Below are 21,958 nucleotides of genomic sequence, written 5' to 3'. Positions count from 1 at the left end.
TTTTCATGAATATGAAGAAATGTTTACGTTCTACAGTTCAAGATTTCTGTCTGGAATAAACAAAACATTGAACAACACTGATTGTTTCCGAATGCTCAAAAGGATAGTGTTGCATTATCTAAAGGTTCTTAAGTATTTGCTGGTCATATTCCAGATCTATGCCTTGCTGAGGTAGAAAATAGTAGTTATTATTAAAGTTGTCACTATCATCATCAGTGTTACAAATGGAGGGAAAGGAAATTGTTATACAATTCAATTCAATGGGAAATTTTAATAGGTTCTAGAAATAGCAGATTTAGGTCAAAGTTATTTCTAGACACTGAACAAGTACTATAAGCTAAAGGTTCCTATTCCTACTTGTTAACACAGCAGCAGTTACTTGCTAAGATAAGAATGACCCTTAAAGTTTGTTTCTTATCATTCGAGACCCATTATAGCACCAGGGGAAAAGGACTGCTTTTAAACCCAAATGGTGTAATACTAGAAAATAATATTCTTTAAAACTACAATAGCTCAGAGGAGAAGCATGCTTCCAGTTGGTTTGTTTTTCAGTTGTGCATGCTACCTGCACCAGTCTGCACCTAAAAATTTTCTGAAAGATATTGCTGAATATATAATATTTTGCAATGTAGTATGCACTTGTGAAATGTTGATAAATAAATGCATTTTCTCCTATACATTTTGTTTCAAGAGCAAGGCTTGGGTGCCCAAAACCTTATAGCTTTTTACTATCAGCTCATTAGCTGATCCTATGGTCAGTAGTACCTCTTTCTCTCCAAGTCTTCCTTTTATCATATACATTCTTAACATATCAGAAGGGAGATTATGGCACAGCTATTTAGATGTAAGCTATCTGAAATCACTGAAGATTAAGAGTCGTTTGGGTAATGTCTTACCATGATATTCTAATTACATTTCTTTAAGGAAATTCCTGAAGTTTTCACTGCATCTATGTGCTATATCAAGAAAACTTTCTCAAGCAAAGGTGAGTCTTCTAATAAAGACCTCCTTTTGTACAGATGGAATATTGTCTTGGCCGACAGTAGCTTAACTGTGATGGCAAGTGACAAGTTGGAAACAAGTGAAGATGCAGTCTCTGAAATGCATTGCCACCTCTACCTACATTGCCCTACTCTGCACAATGCAGTGTTCTTCTGTTCCAATGTGGCAAACCTATGCTTACGCCATTCACATCCCTAATGAAAATGTACATTTCTCTTTCAGCCATTCATGTCTTGACTGAAAAGACACAGCAATCATTCTGAATGGTTGAATAGCTGACGAGCACACTTTTGGAAAGCGCAAGTGATTTGCATGTTTCTCTGTGAACTCTTCTCTTATCAACCCTTTAGGAAGAGTCGATTCCAGCCTGGCCCAGGAGATCCAATATTAAAATGTAATAGTAGACAGTCATAGCCCTTTTTTTTACTTGTTCTTTCTCTTTCCCATTTCTTCTCATAGGTATAATAAGAACAGCTTTGCCAAATATGGACAGAGAAGTGAAAGAACAATATCAAGTTCTAATCCAAGCCAAGGACATGGGAGGACAGCTGGGAGGACTAGCTGGTACTACCACTGTAAACATTACTCTCACGGATGTCAATGACAACCCACCCAGATTTCCTAAGAGTATGTTGTATTCCAACTGCACTAATTTTCAAATAAGCATGACTGAACGTATTAATGTGAAAAATCCTTCAGATAAGGAATTGAGATCCAGGAAGAACAGTATATGATCAAAAACTTTATAATACACTGTTGTTTTTTTAAATACTATAAGGGTCAATTTGAAAGTATGAGTATTGAATGTTTAAGAGGAAATATATCATCATTCCACAGGGCCAGCCTGAGCCTGAGAGTTCATTTCATTTACACTTTAAAAATTATTTGGGAAATACTATTTTCTCAGAGGAAACTGGACGATCCCCTTCAAATGACAATGGGTTATAACCTGAGACTTCCAGGTACCAAAGGCAGAACTAGCTTCTGATAAACATTGTTGTTGTGATAATCAGGATCAGGTTTTTTACACGTCTTGGCCCAGAAGATTATATCTGTCTTTGAAAACACTTACAGCCTCAAAATAGTGATCATTTATTGACAATTTATAACATTTCATATCAGTTAGTTTAAATTAGACTTTTATCTCAGAAATATGCTAATTTAAAGCATTTCATAGCCTGTGTGAGATTAGCAAGATTGTCAGGTACTGCTCCCCTTAAATTTACTGAAGTTTTGTAGATTCCGTACCTTTGAAATGCAAACATTAATCAAGCAAAACCCTTGATAACTATGCCAAAATAATTAGCTGCTAAAAGTTTTTAATAAGGGAAATTCATAGTAGAACATTCCTGCGAAATTGCAGTAAGATCATGGCAGCTTTTTACCTTGTATCTCTTTTCTTGCCCATGAACTGTAATCCCACTTTATGTATTATAAATGCTCCTTAGGTACCAAACCATACTTGGAACTTCACAGTTTTCTCTCATATAAAATTTATTAATCTTTTACTCAATATGAAAATATATTGCATTTCTACAGGCATGTAAGAACGATCATGTTAAGACAAAGATCCATCTGGCCCCATCTTCTGTCTCTTACACTGACATCTAGAAGGCATACATAAGAACAGGCCAAAAACCACTCCAGAATATTTCCTGTTTCTAATGATTTTTAGTCCAGAGGTGTCTTTGTATTTAACAACCCTCAATGGATTTTTTTTACAGCAAGTTGCCAAGTTGCTTTGAAACTTATGTAAAATTTCAGAGTCCACAAGATCCTGTTAGTGAGGTGCACAGATTAATCAGGTATTGCACAGCAAACAGCTTCCTCTCATTTGTTCTGAATCCATCTCTACATATCAACCTGCATGGTGACCTCTTTAAAGAATTCATAAAGCATGGCAAAATATGACCTTTATTTAGAAAAGCTGTGTTGTTTTTTTTCAGTATGGCATATTCTCCATTAGTCCATTAATCCTGCTCCTTCTGTTTTGCCCTGTGCATGTCACTCATATCCATCCTTACCCACCCCGAACTCCCCGGATATCTTTGGGGATAAAAAAAAGTGTTATATTAGCACCTCCAAGCCTTCATGTGGTTTGAAGCAAAATATTACACATCATAATAGTTCACTTATTTCATCCTTCAGGCTCTTGGGCATGTAACACCTAATCCCAATGATTTGTTACTGTTGTGTCTGTTCGTTCCACAACTGCTTCTATAGCTAATTTAACCTTCTCATGAATCCACCATAAGGAAGGGTTCCAGGACAGAAAAATTCCCCAGCTATTCTACGCTGAATGCAAAGAAAAAAATATATTAAATTTTATATTTCTGATCTTATCTTCTCTGATCACTTTTTCTGTATCTCTATTTTGGGTTGGCTTTACAGCGTTCCTCTGAGGCTTTTGCCCCCAGATGGCTTTAAAAGACAATTATTATTAGCTTGTTTGCCGGAGATTTATTCAAACTCATTTTTTGTCTTCTTTATTGAGGTTTTATAGATAAAGAAGGTTTTATGGTTCTTTCTATTGTCCTTCTTGAGGCACAACTTCATTTTTTTGAAAGATGTGTTCTTGCTTTTATTAGCTATGTTGTTTACCCTTACTGACTTGCTTTTTAATGGGTGCTGTGCATTTACTGTGGGTCTTCAAAATGTCATCCCTAGATAGCATCCACACCACCCACAGTGATTTAACTGTCTCAGCTATCCCATTCAGACTTTTTACAGCAATATCCCTCAGTTTTATTTATTTCCGCTTGGTTTTTTTTATTTAACTGAGTACAACCATCATGTAATTTTGGCTGTTATTGCTTCTGCACAGATATTGCATTTAAACTCATTATGGTTGCTGTAAAATTTAGAACTAAAGAACTTTTCCTGACTAGATTGTTAATACTGTTTTCTTCTTTAAGTCTTACTTGACTTAGAGCTTCCTTTAACAGCCATCGTTATTCCTCCACTAATCAGGTCTACTTTGCCTTTCATGTGTATTTTGCTCCTTAGTACACACTGTCTGACTCATTTTCTTCTTTTCCACAGATTTTGAACATGCTTATTATGCTGATATTCTTGTTCAGCATTAGATATTAAAGCCACCCATACTAGGTCCCATTTTAACCCTTGGCTTTATATTGTGGCTTTCTCTTCTTTCCGGGACCCTAGTTTAATTCTGTGTGATCTTCCATTTCTGCATTTCCTACTGGGCTACTACCACCTTTTGTATCATTCTTCTGTGAAGAATGCAGAATCCCAGTGACTGCACCTATTATCTGAACTGTGTACTTTTGCATTTTTGAATTGTGTGTTTTCCAACACCTGCAAATTTTCCTGAACTTTTCAACTAGAATCACAACAGATATCAGAATATTTTTAAATTTTCTGGATCCTGTTTTTCCTACGGCTAGAATGAATTTTGTGTCTCCTCTATGGGCATCCATTCTTTAGCAAGTGCCCCTACTTTCCAATAATGTGATTCTCTTCTCCTTAGACCTTTTTCTCAGCCAGTCATTTAAAGCTTTGCCTTTCTTTCTGATCTTTATCTCACTGATTGTACATAGGAGACAATTTCAGACTATGCTACTATGAATGTCTTTAACTTCAGCTTTCACTTGCCAGCCTAAATTTCAATCCTAAGACCTCTGTCTAGCCTTACCTTATGTTGTCAGAGCGCACATGGACTACTGCCCCTGGCACCTCCTTTTGTTAGCTGATATCCTGTCAAAACACTTGTGAGATGCTCCAAATCTGGTCAACATCCAAATCAACCCAAAGGGTCTCTTTGTACCTACATTCTTACTGTCCTCATCCTCAATGCTTGTTAAACTGCCCGTGACTGCAGTCCCCTCCTTCCTTCCAGCTGGAACCCCTGCTGCTGAAAGGGTATAATAAGAGCCTGGAAACTGAAAAACTTAGCGCATTGGCAAGTTCTTTGGACCCAATGCTCTCTCCTGTGTCTGATTTTCCATTGTATATTTTACTTTATTGCTGTTAGGGGCCTTAGTAATTTCCTGTTTTATTGTATGCCTTCACCTACTATGGTGTTGCAAAAAAGAACACGTCTCGCATAATGTCAGACAGTTTTCATGACACAAAGAAATAATGGAATATATCATCCTCTTTGAAGAAGATAGACTTCAGGTCTCATTTAATGTATGCACTGTAGTCATGACGTCTTTGCCCATTTGTTGCTTTGAAGGAACAAAAAAAATCACAAGAGACCAACCTTGTCCTATGCTTTGCATGCTAATAGTGTTGAAAACCTTTTCTCTCCATTATATCAAATGTCACAGAAGCTGAATTATAGCAGTGACTCTTAACAAAACAGAAGAGAATAATATCAGAGGTTTGTGTTGATATTGAAAGTAATAAACTTTTAGCATGGCTTACAAACTAAAATGTCAGTATGGGGACTCCAGTGTATTAGAACAAGCTTGATCAAGGCAGACAGTTACCTGAAACATTCTTTTCTTTCAGGATGTGTTACAAGCAACATATTCATATGCTCATAAACTAAGGAATTCTGCTTAATCAAAGCAGTAAAAGCAAAAATCCTGATCAATGGGGATTTACTTAGCCAGTCCCATTTGCTTAAGCAGTATGTCAGATAATGTCTCATGTGACTGAAATTCACAAGGCTAATTACAGCTAAACAAAAATAATTGCTAGGGAAAAAAGTTAAGTATTAATCTTATTTCTAATATAGTAACTGTTTTTTTCAGTTTTGCTCTTTGAAAAAGTTGCAATGATTCAGAGTAACTACCTGCCAGGAAATGGAGTTCGTCATTTGTTTGACTGCCATAGCTAAAAGGATACTTGTGCAGAATTATGAAAAAATAAGCCTTTAAAATCAGGTCCAGGTAGGTGCCAAGTTCAGGTCTGGCAAGACCTAAAAAGCCCTCACTGTGTCTGTGATTTGAGACCTCCAGTATCACGTAACTCATCGATGATTAACAAAGCCAGGAAGTCCAAGTGCAGACTGGAAAAAGGGACTGAGGTCCTTTAACACTAACTGCTGCAGGCTAAAGGTTTCTAAATCACATAATCAGGACCACAGTCTCCCAAGGGGCTTATATCATAGATGCCATGCTATAGATTACCTTATCAAATAAGAGATTAATTATGACAGAATAAAGTTTAAATTGATTTTCTGAACTCAGATAAACTGAAAAAAATCCAGTTTCACAGTAGAAGTGGGAGAACATACATTATTAATACTTGGAAGAAGCTACATTGATAAATAATACATTACAAGCTTGCCCAAAAAATATATCACAGAACACCTTCATATCATCGAGGCTCCTTTAAGGAGACAGGTAGGTTTGAATGGGATATCAGCATCCAGTGATGAAAAAACACTGACTAACCTGCTGAACATGGAATTTTTTAATTTAGAACCTGTTTTTTTGAACATATTCAGTGGGGAACTCCCACCTTGCATGTCTCACAGTAATGAGGAGTGTAACAAAGGGGAAACCTCTTAACATTATATACTTCTGTCAGAGTTGTTTGACCTGCAGGTATCTATTGACCCACATTTCAGAAAACTGAGACACTTCAGAAAACTGATATTTTCTTTGTAACTAGAAGGAAAAATGAATCAGAATCCTTTTTTTTAGCAGAAATTTATTTCCAAAGGTGTTTTATATATGTTTTGCCTGACTCTTCATTAGTACACTGACTTTCTGCATTACTGTGCCTGTTTCATTGTTAAAGATAGAACTTTTTGGTAAATATTAAAATAAATGTTTCATAAAATATTTTTGTCAAAACCAGAAAAAAATAAGGCAAAGAATGAAAGGGAAAGTACTTTTCGTATCATAGCAACAATATTCAAGCAATTAAATGAAAATTTGGTATAACACAACATTGCCTTCTAACAGGGAAGAGTGGTTACAAGCTGCCTATCTGTAGGCATGTGTCCTGGTCCAGAAGGGAACTGACGGCCTTTCTCTCTCAGCTAGCCATGTACATGATAGCTGGTTAAGTAAAAAGTCAGTTCCGTACATCCTTCCTAGAAGCTAATGGGCTAACCCTCACCACATCAAGCGTTACACAGTCTGAGCTAGCTGCAAGGACAGCTGTGGCCTGTTTCCAACTCTTAAAATAACCTTCAAGAAAGGATGGATGGGTTATATTTACTTCAACATTTAAATGACAAAAAGTGTATAATTAGTTGGTATAAATTATACATTACGGAATCAAACCAATTAAGAGAAGTGGTTGATTCATATTTTGTAAGGTGATTGTGCTACAGTTTTCTTGTCTCTTTCTTTTGTTCACTGATGATAAAGTGACTGCGAAAGCAATTTAGAGAAATAAAGCCTCTTATGCTGAGCAATAAAAACACATGCAAATAATTTTAGTCAAAGGAATAGTATGTCTTTTTATTTTTAATACAAAATAAGTATACTTTTAAAGGATAAGGCTCTGAGATAGAAGAAATTAAATTTGATTTTAGAATTTATACCATTTTTATTCTGATCTTAGCAAATAAAAGACCATTCGTAAGTGTCTTATGAAGTCAGCAGTAAGTTGGGTTTATTTGTAAATTCTGTATTTTTAAGGTGACGCTCCATTAATTTACTGTTTTTATTCAAAAGAACTATTTGGCTAAAACTATGTTTTATCATATCATTTCCAACTCACAGGAGAAGTCAATATTTTAGGGGAATGATTGAAAAATGTTTTAAATAGAAGAAAAATTAATTAAGGTTTGGAACCTATACTTGAATTTTGTCAACTTGTGCATATCTTGGCTTTAAAAAAAGCAGCTCCCTGGTGGTCTGAAACCATTATCTCATGGCTGTTTTGCAACCACACATAAAATGTTCAGGCAGCTGTAGCGCAATGCCTAGACATCAGAAGGGCCAGTTTTTTGCTGTCACTGGTCTTTCCAAAAGCATCCCGGTGAAATCCATCAAGTTAGTTTGCATAAAAGAGCATGGCAAATTTCAGAAATGCTAACATGCTTGGAAATAGAATGCAACTATTCATCTTTCTGGTAATGACGCCTTAAATAAGGCAAGGTTGAAGGATCATTACTAGGACCTTGCACATTATCTCCCTGTCCATACTGTAGAATTTTGCAGCTAATTGGATTTGGATTTCAGGAGTGACCAGTACAATGTATTTCACAGAATGTATTAAATCCTCCACTGAAGAGAGCAGAGGAAACAACAATCTGAAATAGAAAAGTCAACAATATGGACATTCAGAAACCAGGAAAAAAAAAATCTCTCATTGATGCAATCTCAGGAATTTCAGTGAAAGTAAAAAAGACCTTTATAAAAGAGAACTAGCGCTTTTTTTTTTTTTTTCATGTTACTTGAAAGATCTATTATCTGGATGATCTATTACATAGATCTGTTATCTATTTCACAATTATTATATTAGGAATAGTGTTTGCATATAATTACCCTTTAAATAGCATATATTTTCAGTGATTATTTATTGGTTCATAGCATATTTTAATAGATTTACGTTCAAGTACTAAAATCTGTAGAAATATTTTGAAAGAAAAGACAACCAAGTGCTGAACTTGGAATAGCCTGCCTGTACATATGTATGCATACACACTCTGTGGACTGAAAATCCTTATCTATTTATTTATATACTCTGGGAAGCTTAGTACATCACAGAAATTGCACACACACTATTTAGCATAGGTTTTACTATATAAAAGCAGGTCAATTTTGTTCACTCAGTAAACTAAATGTGGCTGATGCCATTCATGTAGCTTTGAACCAGCCTTGCTCAGATTTTATTGCAAAATTGGATTCAGATGCAGAGTGTAAGTAAAAGATCTTCTGGTCCACATGAGTTAGAAAGGAAAATCTTTTAACCCATTGCTTTGGATGAGTGGCCTATGAGAGGGAAGTTCCTCAGATAATGGTATCTGCTTGTAAAGATTTCAGGAGAATACAAGAGAGGTCCTACCTGGTACCAAATGAGACATTTACAGAAAAGGACTGCATGATTAAGAAATTATTTTGTTCACTAACTTAAAAAATTGAAATAATGAAAGCAGATGTTTTGATTAAAAAAAAAATGAGGATGATTTATTCCCTCCCTACTTGCATAATTTGCTAGAAAACTTACTTGGGATTACAGTTCAGAGCTCCCATCTGCCTAATTAACTATTTTAACAAGTCTTCCCAAATTCCTGAAAAGTTATCCTACCCACTGCACTTTAGTTAGGGAAGTATGGCTTTCCCCTGGTACAAGTTGTTGTACTTTTATACAGCCGTTGTATCTTCATTGGCTCTCGGAATGAAAATGAGCCTATCTTTCACTGATTAAATAATTTGTTTGGCAGACAAGATGCCGTAATTCAGTTTCAGCAACTAATTACTTATTTTATACCAAATGGGAGGTACTTGCACAGGATGGGTGGACAGATTCATTGCAGACTAGCCTGCAGGCAGCGATTAGGTGGGATACTGAGTCAGAGCTTGCTCTGAATCAGAAAAGGAGGGAAGGTTGGATCCTGATCTACTCCATCTGTGTTAATTTTCAAACATGCCGTAAGACATAAGGGGAAAAAATCACCAGCTTCATTTTGTAAACCAAGCTTAAATCTCTTAATGTCAGAAAATCTTAAGCAACTATGATTTCCATTTATGTGTGAGTTTTGGGTAAATTAAAACTGTATTTTTGAGTTGACAATATGTTTTAACTGATCACTTCAAGGAGTGATGGACGACAGGAATGCAAAGACTCCAGAAATGGGTCCATGCAAATGTAAGCCAATGATGAACCAGCAGGCAGGCAGCGGTCATTATAATTTTGGATTGTAATACCAGCGAGTCACTTAACTACAGCTTTAACACCAGCAAAACAATAGTTAAATCAATACATGAAAAAAAAAAACTAGCAGACCAGTATTTGCACAGTGCTCTTACAGGAATCAGAGGAGGACTGAGGGTAACCCTTCTTCATTCCAAGTTCCTTCCATGTCTCATACCTCTGTACAACCTGCCTTTCTGTCTCACACTCCGCTGGCCTTCTCTTTCCTCCTCACCGTATCTATCCTTACATTCAACATGAGCTCTTGTCTCCCCTCTCCTAAAAAAAGACAAACATTTATCCTTAATCTCATTTTCTTCTTATAACTAGTGTGGCCATCTCCTCCTTCTCCCCCCCAAGTGTTTTTTTTTTCTCCCCAACAATAATACTGCTAAAATAGTTTATCCTGTGTTGGTTCACTTCCAGCTCTGCGTCTCTCCACATTTTGCTATACTGAGATCATGAGTCTTCACCACCCCAGAGAAACTCTTTACAGCTCCATCTTGCCTGGTTCAGCCACTACACTGTCAGCTCAGTGACCCTTGCCTGATGTTTCTATTTCACCCACCTGAGTTATCTACATATTTGACAGCTAATCATAAAAAAGCCTCTGTAATTCTTCTTCTCCTACGCCACCGCTTAATCAGTGTGATGACCGACATTCTTACATACACTATAAGAATGGATGCAAAGGCTTTTTTTATTTTCCTTTGAAGATTTAAAAAAGGACGTGAGGGTGTCGGGGAAAATTCCTGGACATTTAAATCATTAGTACCGTTAGCCTTAGCCCAGTCACTGGGCACAGTTTTGATCAACTCCAAGTAAAGCTTTCCCAGACAAATTCAAGACATTTGGAGAAAGTAGTACAGATCAGGAACTATTCTCTGCGGTCACTTTCCATGAAGCTGACCTATTTTGGTGTGGCTAAAAGAATTTAATAACATGGAAAGAGGCCATTCTCTACTGGCTAACTTCCGGATCACAAAGTACAGCTGGTACATGAAATTTCTTTGTACAGTTGTAGCATTTTTGGGCCTATGCTTTGCAATCCAGGCCATGCAGCCCACCTTAGGTCACAGCACCTGACAGTTAAGCAGGCTTCTGTTACTATTGGTGTGTGCAACATAAAGGAGTTAACACAAAATTCAATATCTATACAGATTTCTATTTGTTATGCCAATTTTCTCTTACTTTTTTCTTATTCTTTTCCACATCAAAATTCTTTAAGCACTTTCAGAAAGAGCTGATTTGCCCCCAAAAGTGGATGTAGTCTTAGTAAAAGCTCTCTAGAAACTTTTTTTTTGTAGCTGTCACTGTTGCATGATCTTGATCATAAAGCATCTTGAAGAGTGAAACATTTGACTCAGTCTGAACAATGACACAAAAACCAACTAAAGCATAATATTGTAAAAAACCATGACAAATAAACTGGAGGGAGAAATATTCGGTTACCATAGATTCTCAAAACACTAAATATTTAGTAAATTTTGTCTGCTACACTTACATTGTTTTTTAACTTTCTCAATAATGCATAACTAGCAAAGGCTATTCTTAGAGGACCATTTGGAGTACTGATTGAAACAAAAACCTCTTTAAAGCTCTAAACTGAGAAAGACTGAACCCTCAGCTGCAAAGCTGAGCATGAAAACAAATATAGCTATTTCTTGGTACTATTCCATAACCAATGAAAAAGATGATAGGCAATTTGTCACTAGGCAAAATGTAAAGCTTTGATTGCACAGTAAACAATAGTCCAAGAAATACAAATTAGCACAATAGCGGTTAGAAGTTAAATATTATCTATTGGTCATGAAATTCTGTTGTTAGTTCGCACTTATCCAATTCAGTTCCCCCCTATAATTAAGTTTAAGTGGAAATTGATCATTAACAGCAAGATTTATAGGTCAATTATTTTTAAACACATCATTATCATCATAGTAGGTTATTATAATTAATAATTGTATTTTACATCTGCTACCTTCTGTATAGAAGTTATAAACAAATACGGTTCACAGAAATTCAGCAACCTTTGGAAGGAATCATGACATTCATTCCACCCAATGTGTTTCCTGTGGGGAGCAGTGAAGAAATTATTCATTCAAAACACAGAGAGTATTTAGACTGGATGCATGAAATTATCCACGGTAACCTTGGAATGCCTTAAAAGCACCATGCATCTCCACCTACTCTCTGATACTGAAGGGTAGCTAGGGCTACAGATTTAACAGCGTGACATTGCCTTCCAATGCCTTGAGAATTGATTGCAAAGTGGCGCACAGACTACAGCATCACTTGGTGTGCCACTATAATTTCTGGTAGCATCTGCTTTTTTCCCTGAGGCCTTCCCTCCAAGTAAAAAATCAACAAAGCCTTTCCGCCTCTGAGCATGGTGAGTTTGCTTTCTGAAAATTTAGAGGCTACTGTGCAACATGAAGTGAATCGGACCGTATGTAATTATCTAATTATAATCACAATAGTTTAGGCTTGTGATTTTCAGAAACACCTCACAACCACAGTTGCAGTCAGGTTTTCAGGAGTGCTCCACTCCTTGAAAAAGCATTAAATAGGATGCCTAAAAAATGCTTGCAACAACCCAAAGGTTCCTACCAACAGCAATTGGAGCTGCAGGTACCAAGCAGTTTTGAAACTGTCTTCTCCGAGTCCAAAATACATGTTTAGTTTAATTTTTGCATAAAGCAAGCTATGAAAATAAAAAGAAAGTAACAGAACATTCTAGAGGAAATCTTTCAAGTTTTGTCTCAAATTCATGACAATTATTTTTTTCTTAGTGGCTTCCACAGCACATTTGTTAATCTTATAAATGTGATCGCCAATGGTCTCAAAAGAAGGATCTATAATTAAGCACTCACTACCCACAGATTTCATGACAAAAGGAGCAGTATTTACATAGAGATCTCACCTTTAAACACTTAAAAAGAAGGGCCTAAACATCACTTTTGATAAGTTGGTCATACTTGCTGTAAAGTATAAGAGACTGCAGTTGTGAGGTCAATTGCCATCCTACTGTATCACTATTTTTTGGTTTATAGCATACACTAAATCACAAGTATTTTAAGGAAACTGCATACAATAAACCAAAACTTAAAACAAAGAACAGTAAGATATTATGTACTTGTACTTGATGATTTCACATTTTTGTCTTTAAAAATAATAATTTTCTGCTTCAGACTGTGCTAATATGATGAAGTGATATATATATTAGGGAAAACCATTTACATTAAAAGTACCCAATGAGCATGTGAAAATCACAGCTTCACAAGGAGTCTTCTGAGCAATACAGACACTGACCATGCTTTGTTTAGGCAATTTCAGGCATGCAACTTAGGCGTGACTCAGAGGACTAAAGATAGGGACCTAATTTACTTAATCAGTGGAGAGAAGAATGATTCTTCCAATACACATGATTTAGAGCATTTGGCTTAGATCCTAAAGTAAATGGTTTGACCACATTCTTAAGAGTGAATGAATTGTAGTAAAATTATATTATATTTTGTGCCAGAGTAATAAAGAAAATAGGAAGAAATTCCTGCAGGATATTTAAGAAGCAGAGATGTTAAACAGAGCATTACAAACTGTGGCCCATCCTTGGCAATATACTTTTTATCATGTTAATGTTTCACATATATCATGCAATTTAAATTTTATAGAGGGATTAAGTGTATTGATTTATTTCATGGTGACGGTGTGATCACCAGAATATTACCAATAGACCTACCTGGTAAATGCCAATTACATGCTGCCTGAGATTCTGAAAAAGGAAAGGCATTTTCTCCTGAAAAGCTATCCTTTTTCTATCTGTAAGGCATGATACACCTTGATAATTCTTTATAATCTCTATACAACTTACAAATAATTTTGACTCAAGCTTTTAGGCTATACCCTTATGAAATTATTTGTCTCATTGTATTTTGGGATTTTTTTCAGTGACTTTTTAAAATAATAATTTCTTACTCAGTAGACTGCGTATTAGCAAAACAGTTCTTTATTGGTCATGGTACGTAATGAAGCTGATCATCTACAACGGGTTTTCCACATAAGGCCTCAGAGATATAGGAAGCACACTGTCTAACATATGAACACATGGACAAAGTCAGACTTTGCACAGGTGACCACTTAACCACCACTTTTCCTTATAGCAAGACCAATGGAAGGGGAAGTACTAATGGTGGGATCTTTCCTGTACAGTGATAACATCGTGACTAAAGCAGTTACTCGGGAACTTGATTTGGCCTCCTCAGCTTGTCAGAGTTCAACTCTATACCGCATAGGAGAAACCTTTAATTATAAATGTGGGCAAGTTCTATAAATTAGCATTTTCTTCCCCTCCCAGTAAAACTGTGCCACCATACAAAAGAAAATTTAAGATTCTTCAGAGAAGATTAAGAATTATTCTTGCCTAGTTATTAGGACATACACAACTGTGTATGGAGTGTCTGTGGCTCTACAGACATTCTACATTATGCTGTTAAACAGAATATTGTCTATTGTCTTTGCTACGCTCAGCACTCTTTGGAGACAGAAGCTGTGGGTCTGAATATCATCAGCTGAGAAAATGAACTGGCATTTCCCATTTCCTGAACTCTTGCTCCAACAAAGGGATATTATGCTCTGTGGAATTAGACAGGCAATGGGGAGTTTTATTTTTAGAAAGCTTTCTGACAACAATTTATCAGTGGAAAAAGAAGCAAATTGTTAAACTGAAATATTTCAGTATACAAAAATTATGCCAGGTATGATGAACATTTTTTTTTCCCTTTAGGGAAGGAAGAAAAAGGACAGCCTCAAAAACTCTGTCTGCTAGCTCACCTGAGGGGCTGGTAGAGTTCTGGTTCAGCAGCTGTCAGCTCTGGGGAAGCTCCATCACGTAGATTAACCTAAACTTGGGCAGGATCAAACTGAAAAGGGGTTTTGCCTCTACTATTTTTCCCTTGAAGAACTGGGGACCCTTGGACATCTGGGATCTCTGCAGGCTGGGGAGATGTAGCAGATCCTGCTAGGTGTGGATTTTGTGATCCACAGCAGAGAACCAGGAATCTTTAAGAATGGTTATGCTATATCTAATAAGGCCATAAACCCTAACTCACAGCAGCAGGTTTGAGGGTAGAAGAAGCCTCTCCATAATCAAAGTTTTACCAGCCTATGCAATGCGTGACCTGCATCATAGTGCATGGTGACAAGGCCTGGATTCTCTTCTCTTCTCTTCTTCTCTTCTTCTCTTCTCTTCTCTTCTCTTCTCTTCTCTTCTCTTCTCTTCTCTTCTCTTCTCTTCTCTTCTCTTCTCTTCTCTTCTCTTCTCTTCTCTTCTCTTCTCTTCTCTTCTCTTCTCTTCTCTTCTCTTCTCTTCTCTTCTCTTCTCTTCTCTTCTCTTCTCTTCTCTTCTCTTCTCTTCTCTTCTCTTCTCTTCTCTTCTCTTCTCTTCTCTTCTCTTCTCTTCTCTTCTTTATGCAGTGTTCCAGCCCCCTGCAGGGCACAGAGCCATGGCTAGGAGAGGCATGAGCATATCTCACTGCTGTGCTAAATCCCATCTTCCCAGTTTCAGGAGCATGTACATCAGATGACACTAATGATTAGGCTGTTTAACTGTAGCTGATGTAACAGGCGTAGTGTAGTGAGTATCTGCTTGTTTCTGCAGTACTCTTTCTTCTGCCTGTTACACCAGCAAGTAAATATGAACTGTTGTCTTTGGATTCTTCCTAAACAGACAGAAATCAGTGCCTTTATTACCTGGTCAGGATAAAAACTGAAATACTTTTGTCATTTAAGCTACGAATATTATAGTGTACATAATCTGTTTGTTTTTTGTTGTTGTTTTTTTTTGTGTGTGAGAAAACATGAAAAATTTAGATCAAAAAGAAAGAAATTATTTTCATGTTGTTGACTAAAAGATCCATGCTATCATGATTAACTGTGATGCAATACTTTGGTGGCTGCCAAAGATAACTGATAAAAATATAGGCAAAGAAAAAGCAGGAGAGGATAATCTTGCATAAGCACATGTATGGTGACAGATTAGAAAAAAAGCTCAAACAGGATTTACAGCTGTTTCATTGAAGACCATTATGGATTTAGCTTAAGTCCTTAGGTGCTAACCTAGGTTATTTCTTAATGGTTGTTTTGCTACTGAGATGTAACAATGGTTTTCATTTCTTACCCTTGTCAGAATTGAAAACCTTGTTGGCAAATAATGGTGTACCTGTACACTGCAGGTGTGGAGAAACAAAACAAAAAAAACCCCTTTGTAAGCAAAAATCAACGCCCAGAACAGCTTTTAAGTCTTAAAAACTAAAACTAATTTAATCATGTCAAAAGAACTGTAAATGCATGCTGAATTTCAGTCAATATGACTGATTGCCTGTCACTTACTCAGCTCTGATTTCTTCCCTCTATACGCTTTGGAACCATCTTTGTTTTAGAAACTCGGAGGCAGCGTGTGTGAGTTGTTAGCTCACCCCCACCTCAGTTTCCTGAATGTTTTTGGGCTGAGTAATAAGCCCCATCAGTCATGTCAGCCTAAAGTCTTCAAGAGCATCATCAGTCATTTATTTTTATCATCCTTATTGATGCTGCTTGGCCTGAGACTTTCACACCTTGAGTCACACAGAGACTACGCAAGCTTTATAAGGGAATGCCTGAATGCTTATGTTAAGCTACATAACCCCTGATCTTTCTCTAGTTTTGGATTCTGGCATGAATTTTAAGTGTAATTTAGAGTGCAAAGTGCTGCATAAGTTAAGCATGTCAACTGGCACATGAATTTTGGCCTTAAAAATAATTTTTTTTTCTTAAAATTCCATTTAAAACAGAACAAAAAATCTTGACCACGTAACATGCATTGCTCCTACCTTTCCTATGTGTGAAAATATTCTGATATGCATGCAGTAGACATGGCTGAAATCAGCAAAAGGGTAACTAGTTACCCAGTCCAGTTTTGCAGTGTAGACAGAGGGAAGTAAGGGCTTGCTCCTTTCGTTCATCCCATATCATTCATCCTTTACAATAGCCAGCAGCAAACTTAGAAAATACATTTAAAAGAGATTTATGCAAGTAGAAGGAAAGGTTTTTGTAGCAGAGAAGCCACATGAGACAATCTACAAAATTTGACAGAATTGTTTGAGCGATGTAACCTGCTGCTACATAAGTTTGTCTGAGCTGCTTGTTCCATCATTCCTAGAAGCTGCAAAGAACAAGGTTTTCAGGACCTTTGGGAGTAAAAGGTTATTACTCAGGCCTGTTTCAGTATACCTCTATAGCAAATGGAGGCAGTAGTGTATACAGGCAAAATGGACAATAAAACTGAATAATGCTAAACTGTCACAGCAAGTCCACAGCAAGAAGTAATGTCTTCTAGAAAGAGAAAAATAAAAATCTACAAAACTGTCTTTCTGTTACATTTCATGTGCAACGCGTATTGATCATTTCAAATGTCCTCTGTACAAGGCTATTTTCTGGGAGGAGAAAATGAAGGTTTTCATGCTACACATTATATTCTTCTGAAGGTTTTTCCCTGAGCTGGAAATAATATATATTATTTGTTTTCATTTATTTTATTCTGAAAGTATGTTGTCACAGCAGCACCATTAACAGTTTCCATATGCTGTGAAGATACTATTACAGAGGGACTCTGGCAGTGTAATTACATACTACATCTTCAGAGATCGGACTCTGACAGAGTTGATTACTTCAGAGTTTCAAATTAATCTGAGTGACCCCATCTTTACTGCTGTTGAATTTCTGGAAGTGATGAAATGCCAAATCATTGAAAATAACTGATAAAAGCCTAAACAATCTGAAATGAGTAATGTAGTGTTTCTTTGACTTTGTCTAAGTCCCATATGCTTTACAGCCAGGTACAGTATTTTATAGAGAAATATTTGTTTTAATGCATCTGAGTGCTCTTCAGTACACTAAGAATATATCAGCTAGGCTAAGAAGGAAAAATCCATTATCATACGCTCTTACATTTTATGTTCACCAAAATTGTGGATGCAAAGAGCAAACACTGCAGCAGTGATTTCTGTCATACAATGTGTCTGTAAAAGGCCTGGGCATCAGTGCTGCTTTTCAGCTGTTAAAGCAAGAAGAAAAAGTAAAGCTTCCTTTAGCATGTTGCCTTGGAAAAAGAAGACAGAAAGGCTCCTTTAGTATGTTCCCTTGGAAAAATAGTGAAATGATACCTGCACAACCGTTGGTAGCTCAGTCAATAGGTACTACAAAGCCACACATGGTAATGTCCACATGTGGATGCTGGCACGAGCGGACTTTACTTAATAGTGAATTTCTCAAACAAATTATTCAAGTTTTGCCTTCAGATACATTTTGCATACTGATGGGCAGATGGAGGAGGCAGACAAAACTAGTTTGTTCAGAGGCAATCAATTAGACATTTATATAGGTACTGATATATATCCCAAACTACTAGCTCAGGAAAGAGTAGGTTTGCTCCTAATCCAGCAGTGCTAATGTCATTTCTTTTTTCCTCACCTGGAAATACTGTAAAGCTGAAAAAGCTGACACAGCATGCATTGTAAGGCGATAACAACAGGGAGCAGCGTCTGCTGTTTAATTCAGCGGCTGGATGCGAAAGTCATTTATCCTACTGTTACATGATATAGAACTTCTCAGAGCCTTATTTTGTGAAGTGTGACTGAACCATTACCAGGAGGAAATCTCTGAGACATCCTCCTAATATGCCTCCCACTAGTCACAGACGCTTGTCCTGCTATATTATTGAAAAAGTGGTGTAACATTTCCTCCTACAAATTCACATATAGAGGAACATAGGCCATTGCCAACACTTTTCTGCACCAAGGCGCCTGCTCTATGAGAGCTGTTGGAGGATGACCCAGGAAAACGAGATGTGCAGCTGACGGGGCAAGCAAATGCCAGCTTTGTTCAGAGCCAGGATGAAGCGAATCAAACATCCCAGACCTGCTGAAATCAGCTCCCAAAGCTGCTGGTGGTTTTGACAGCAAAGGCTGCTGTGTGAAGAAAGGCGAGCACTACCTGCACACTGGAAATACTCCCACGGTGGTGCTCACTACCAGCTGTGCAAAATAACAACTCCAGCGAGAGGTGCAGCTGAACAGAAAAGGCAGGTTCTTCAGCAGCAGTGTAATAAACCGGGGCACACTGGCATAAATTAAGGCCTGCTGCTACTGGTATCTTTAAAGTCAAGGCTGACTTGAAGTATTTTGGACCTTTTCTCTTAGCTATTTTAACTATTATGTCTAGCATTTTTTCAACATAGCTGCTTCCCTAAATGAAACCATTTTGTCCTCACATATCAGCAGTAATGCTTATTTTAAAAGTGTGCAATTTTTATGTGCTTCTTTTTTTAACTTTTATTACCACTAATAGTAAATAATCTGAAAATAAAAGTGTGCAGAGATAAAAATTTGTTTAGCACTGAAATTTTAGCAAGAGCACCCTCTGGTGGCTAATGTATAAACAATACTCTTTACATCTTCCCCCCTGCCCAAGGATTGGTACATGCAATTATATACCAAATGTTACAGAAATGGGTGGAAATCCTTTTTCCACTCAGTTTTTCCTTTCGATTACTGTGAAATGCACAGGTACATTTTCTCAAATAAAATAAAAATTCAGATACTAAAAACTGTTAAACATAGAAGGAGGAAAATGCTTATAAATGTAAACTGTCTACAAGAAAAATTAAATTCAAAAGAGTCAACCATATGGGTAAAATGGAATATAGACATATAGGTAGATATCTCAAGAGATAGAGATGCTAAGGACCTTACAGCTGCAGTGGATGAAATTTAAAAACTAAGGGAAATTAACTTGTTCAGTGGGTAAAACATGCATATTTTTTTTCTAATCCTTTGTTGTTTTGATCTCATAATTTTAATTGGATGATTTAAGTCTGTTTATTTTCCCCAGGCTCCATGTTTTTGATCAGACATACTATGTTAATTATCAAGAAATCCCAAGAATGACTGTTTACCACTTTGTCACAGGTATCTTCCATTTAAAAGTACCTGAGTCCTCTCACGTTGGTTCTGCTATTGGAAGGATCAGAGCTGTGGATCCTGATTTTGGGAAAAATGCAGAAATTGAGTACAACATAGTTCCAGGAGATGGAGGGAACTTGTTTGACATCACAACAGATGAGAACACCCAGGAAGGAGTCATCAAATTGAAAAAGGTATGTGGTACCAATGGGGTGTATACACCTATGGTTCAAGTGAGATACTATGTCAGAGAATTAAATGTTGCACAATTATACACCATAAATAACACAAAGTAGTTTGTACCTTTATTAGAATCTGTGGTTGTGATCTTAGTCTTAAAAGAAATTGGAGTTTAGTGTTTCATTTCATGTCGATTGGGTGTGACTTTTCGCAAATAATGTCAGTTTTAATGGCAGAGGACTAATTCTTATCTCTTTCTAGAAAATATAATTTATTTTTTATGGGAAGTTTTCCACCCAAAAGCATATGAAAAATGTTCCAGTTCAGAACATGGAATGAAAGAGCTATATATTATATTTGAGATAATATATGCAATTTTCACTTGTAAGCATTATATTTTGAAAACTTTGATTTTATATTTGTTGTTTTAATAATGAAACTGTTGTACAGTACTGTGGTGAACAGAGTTTTTACTCAGGGGAGAAGGGTTCCAAATGGTTGCAAATCGACATGTCCTACTTCCAGTCCTCCAATAGCATCCCAGGTAGCTGGTTATCAGATATTCATGCAAGGGAGCACACTACATCTCAGCTGATCATGTTGCTTTAGTGTACTAGAATAAGTTCAAGATTACTGAATTGATGAATTTTGAAGATGGCAAGGATAAGTGTTGTTTGGAATTCAGTGATTAAAGCACTCAGTAGGAGAGATCCAAAACAGGGACAGTCACATTTTAACCAATGGTTGTCTTCTGACCCCAGGCATGTACATGTACACCAATGAACCATTTGTTTAGTAGAAAGAAATCTGAACCACCAGCTCATTTTGAATGGCCAGGTTATGTTTTATAGACAGCTTATGCTTGTAGGTGCAATTTTTGTAAAACAAACACATCTATGAGCTGATTACTTCGCAAGGGTTTGGAAAGGAAAGGGTTCCGGACATGTGTATTAAGACAAGCTTTAGGTAAAGAGAAGCTTTAGTTCCAATAAAACTTAGAATTTAGGTACTTAAATTTCTCCCAGCTCTGATCATGGATCTATATTTGCATTATGCTTATTCTAACAATGAAATTCATGGCTTCAGCCTCTCAACCCAGGAAATAATAAATTATCCATGGATGCGTTAAAGGACCAGATGATGTCAAATCACTTACTCTGCTGCTAGTTTTCGTGTCATAAAATGGAAGCTACAATACCCACAGGAAGTAATTTGTTAATGAGACACAAACTCTTTGTACACTTCACACACAGCCTTCTTTTCTGATTTAAAAGTTTGAATATACTGCTTCCTCCTTATGTGAATTTGAAAACTTTGTTTCATTTTTTAAAATCATTCTGATCACCTTTTTTCCACTATGCAGATCACTCAAAAATAGCTCCATCTGGAACCGTCAGGCTGAGCAGCTGCATGCCCCTCCATATGCACTGCCAGTTGGAAACAGCAATGAGTGGGAACCATTGAAAAATGAATGTTTGAGCATCAAGAGTAGATTTTTGATAGGATTCAGTTCTCCCTGGATTAGTCCTAAGCCTCAGCTGTGCTGCTTGTTTTTATACACAGCAATGGAAATTTTCCATACTTATGGTTAAGCATATACATATTAGAATGTATAGGCCAAACATTCAAATTGGCAATGAGGATTCAAACAGCACGCATGTAATATTTGTTATGGATTAAGAGCATACACATATGAATTTGCCTCATACAATTATCTTATGACCAGCACAGGCAAAATGACTGGCACCTTTGAGACTGCTATATGGCGAATTATATAATATCTATTTCGACCACTAATTAAAAAAAATACACAACTAATTCTATATCCAGATACTTTAGAGTTGGACACTGTATTTTGCTGCTTTTATTTAGTTTTTTCAGCCACAATATAAGGTATATCTGTAAGTTTAGGGCATTTATACAACAGCAGAACACTGGTTGATGTTGTCTAATGCAAATGAAAGATCTCTGTCACTGAACAGGAGGGGAAAAATATA

At 36.7% G+C, this 21,958-nt stretch overlaps 1 protein-coding gene across 4 annotated transcripts in view; it reads left to right on the top strand.

The window, feature by feature from the left end:
* Nucleotides 1–21,958, top strand: part of CDH12 (cadherin 12) — a 591,360-nt gene that overhangs the window by 523,469 nt on the left and 45,933 nt on the right. For all 4 annotated transcript variants that reach the window (XM_064443425.1, XM_064443423.1, XM_064443424.1 and 1 more), the window contains 2 exons: nucleotides 1,462–1,629; nucleotides 19,788–19,975. In XM_064443425.1, the coding sequence (XP_064299495.1) occupies nucleotides 1,462–1,629; nucleotides 19,788–19,975 (356 nt within the window). The remainder of the gene's footprint in view (nucleotides 1–1,461; nucleotides 1,630–19,787; nucleotides 19,976–21,958) is intronic.

The sequence above is a fragment of the Phalacrocorax carbo genome, chromosome 2 (genome assembly GCF_963921805.1).
Source record: "Phalacrocorax carbo chromosome 2, bPhaCar2.1, whole genome shotgun sequence".
Lineage (NCBI taxonomy): Eukaryota > Metazoa > Chordata > Aves > Suliformes > Phalacrocoracidae > Phalacrocorax > Phalacrocorax carbo.
This window is presented reverse-complemented; position numbering and strand designations above follow the sequence as displayed.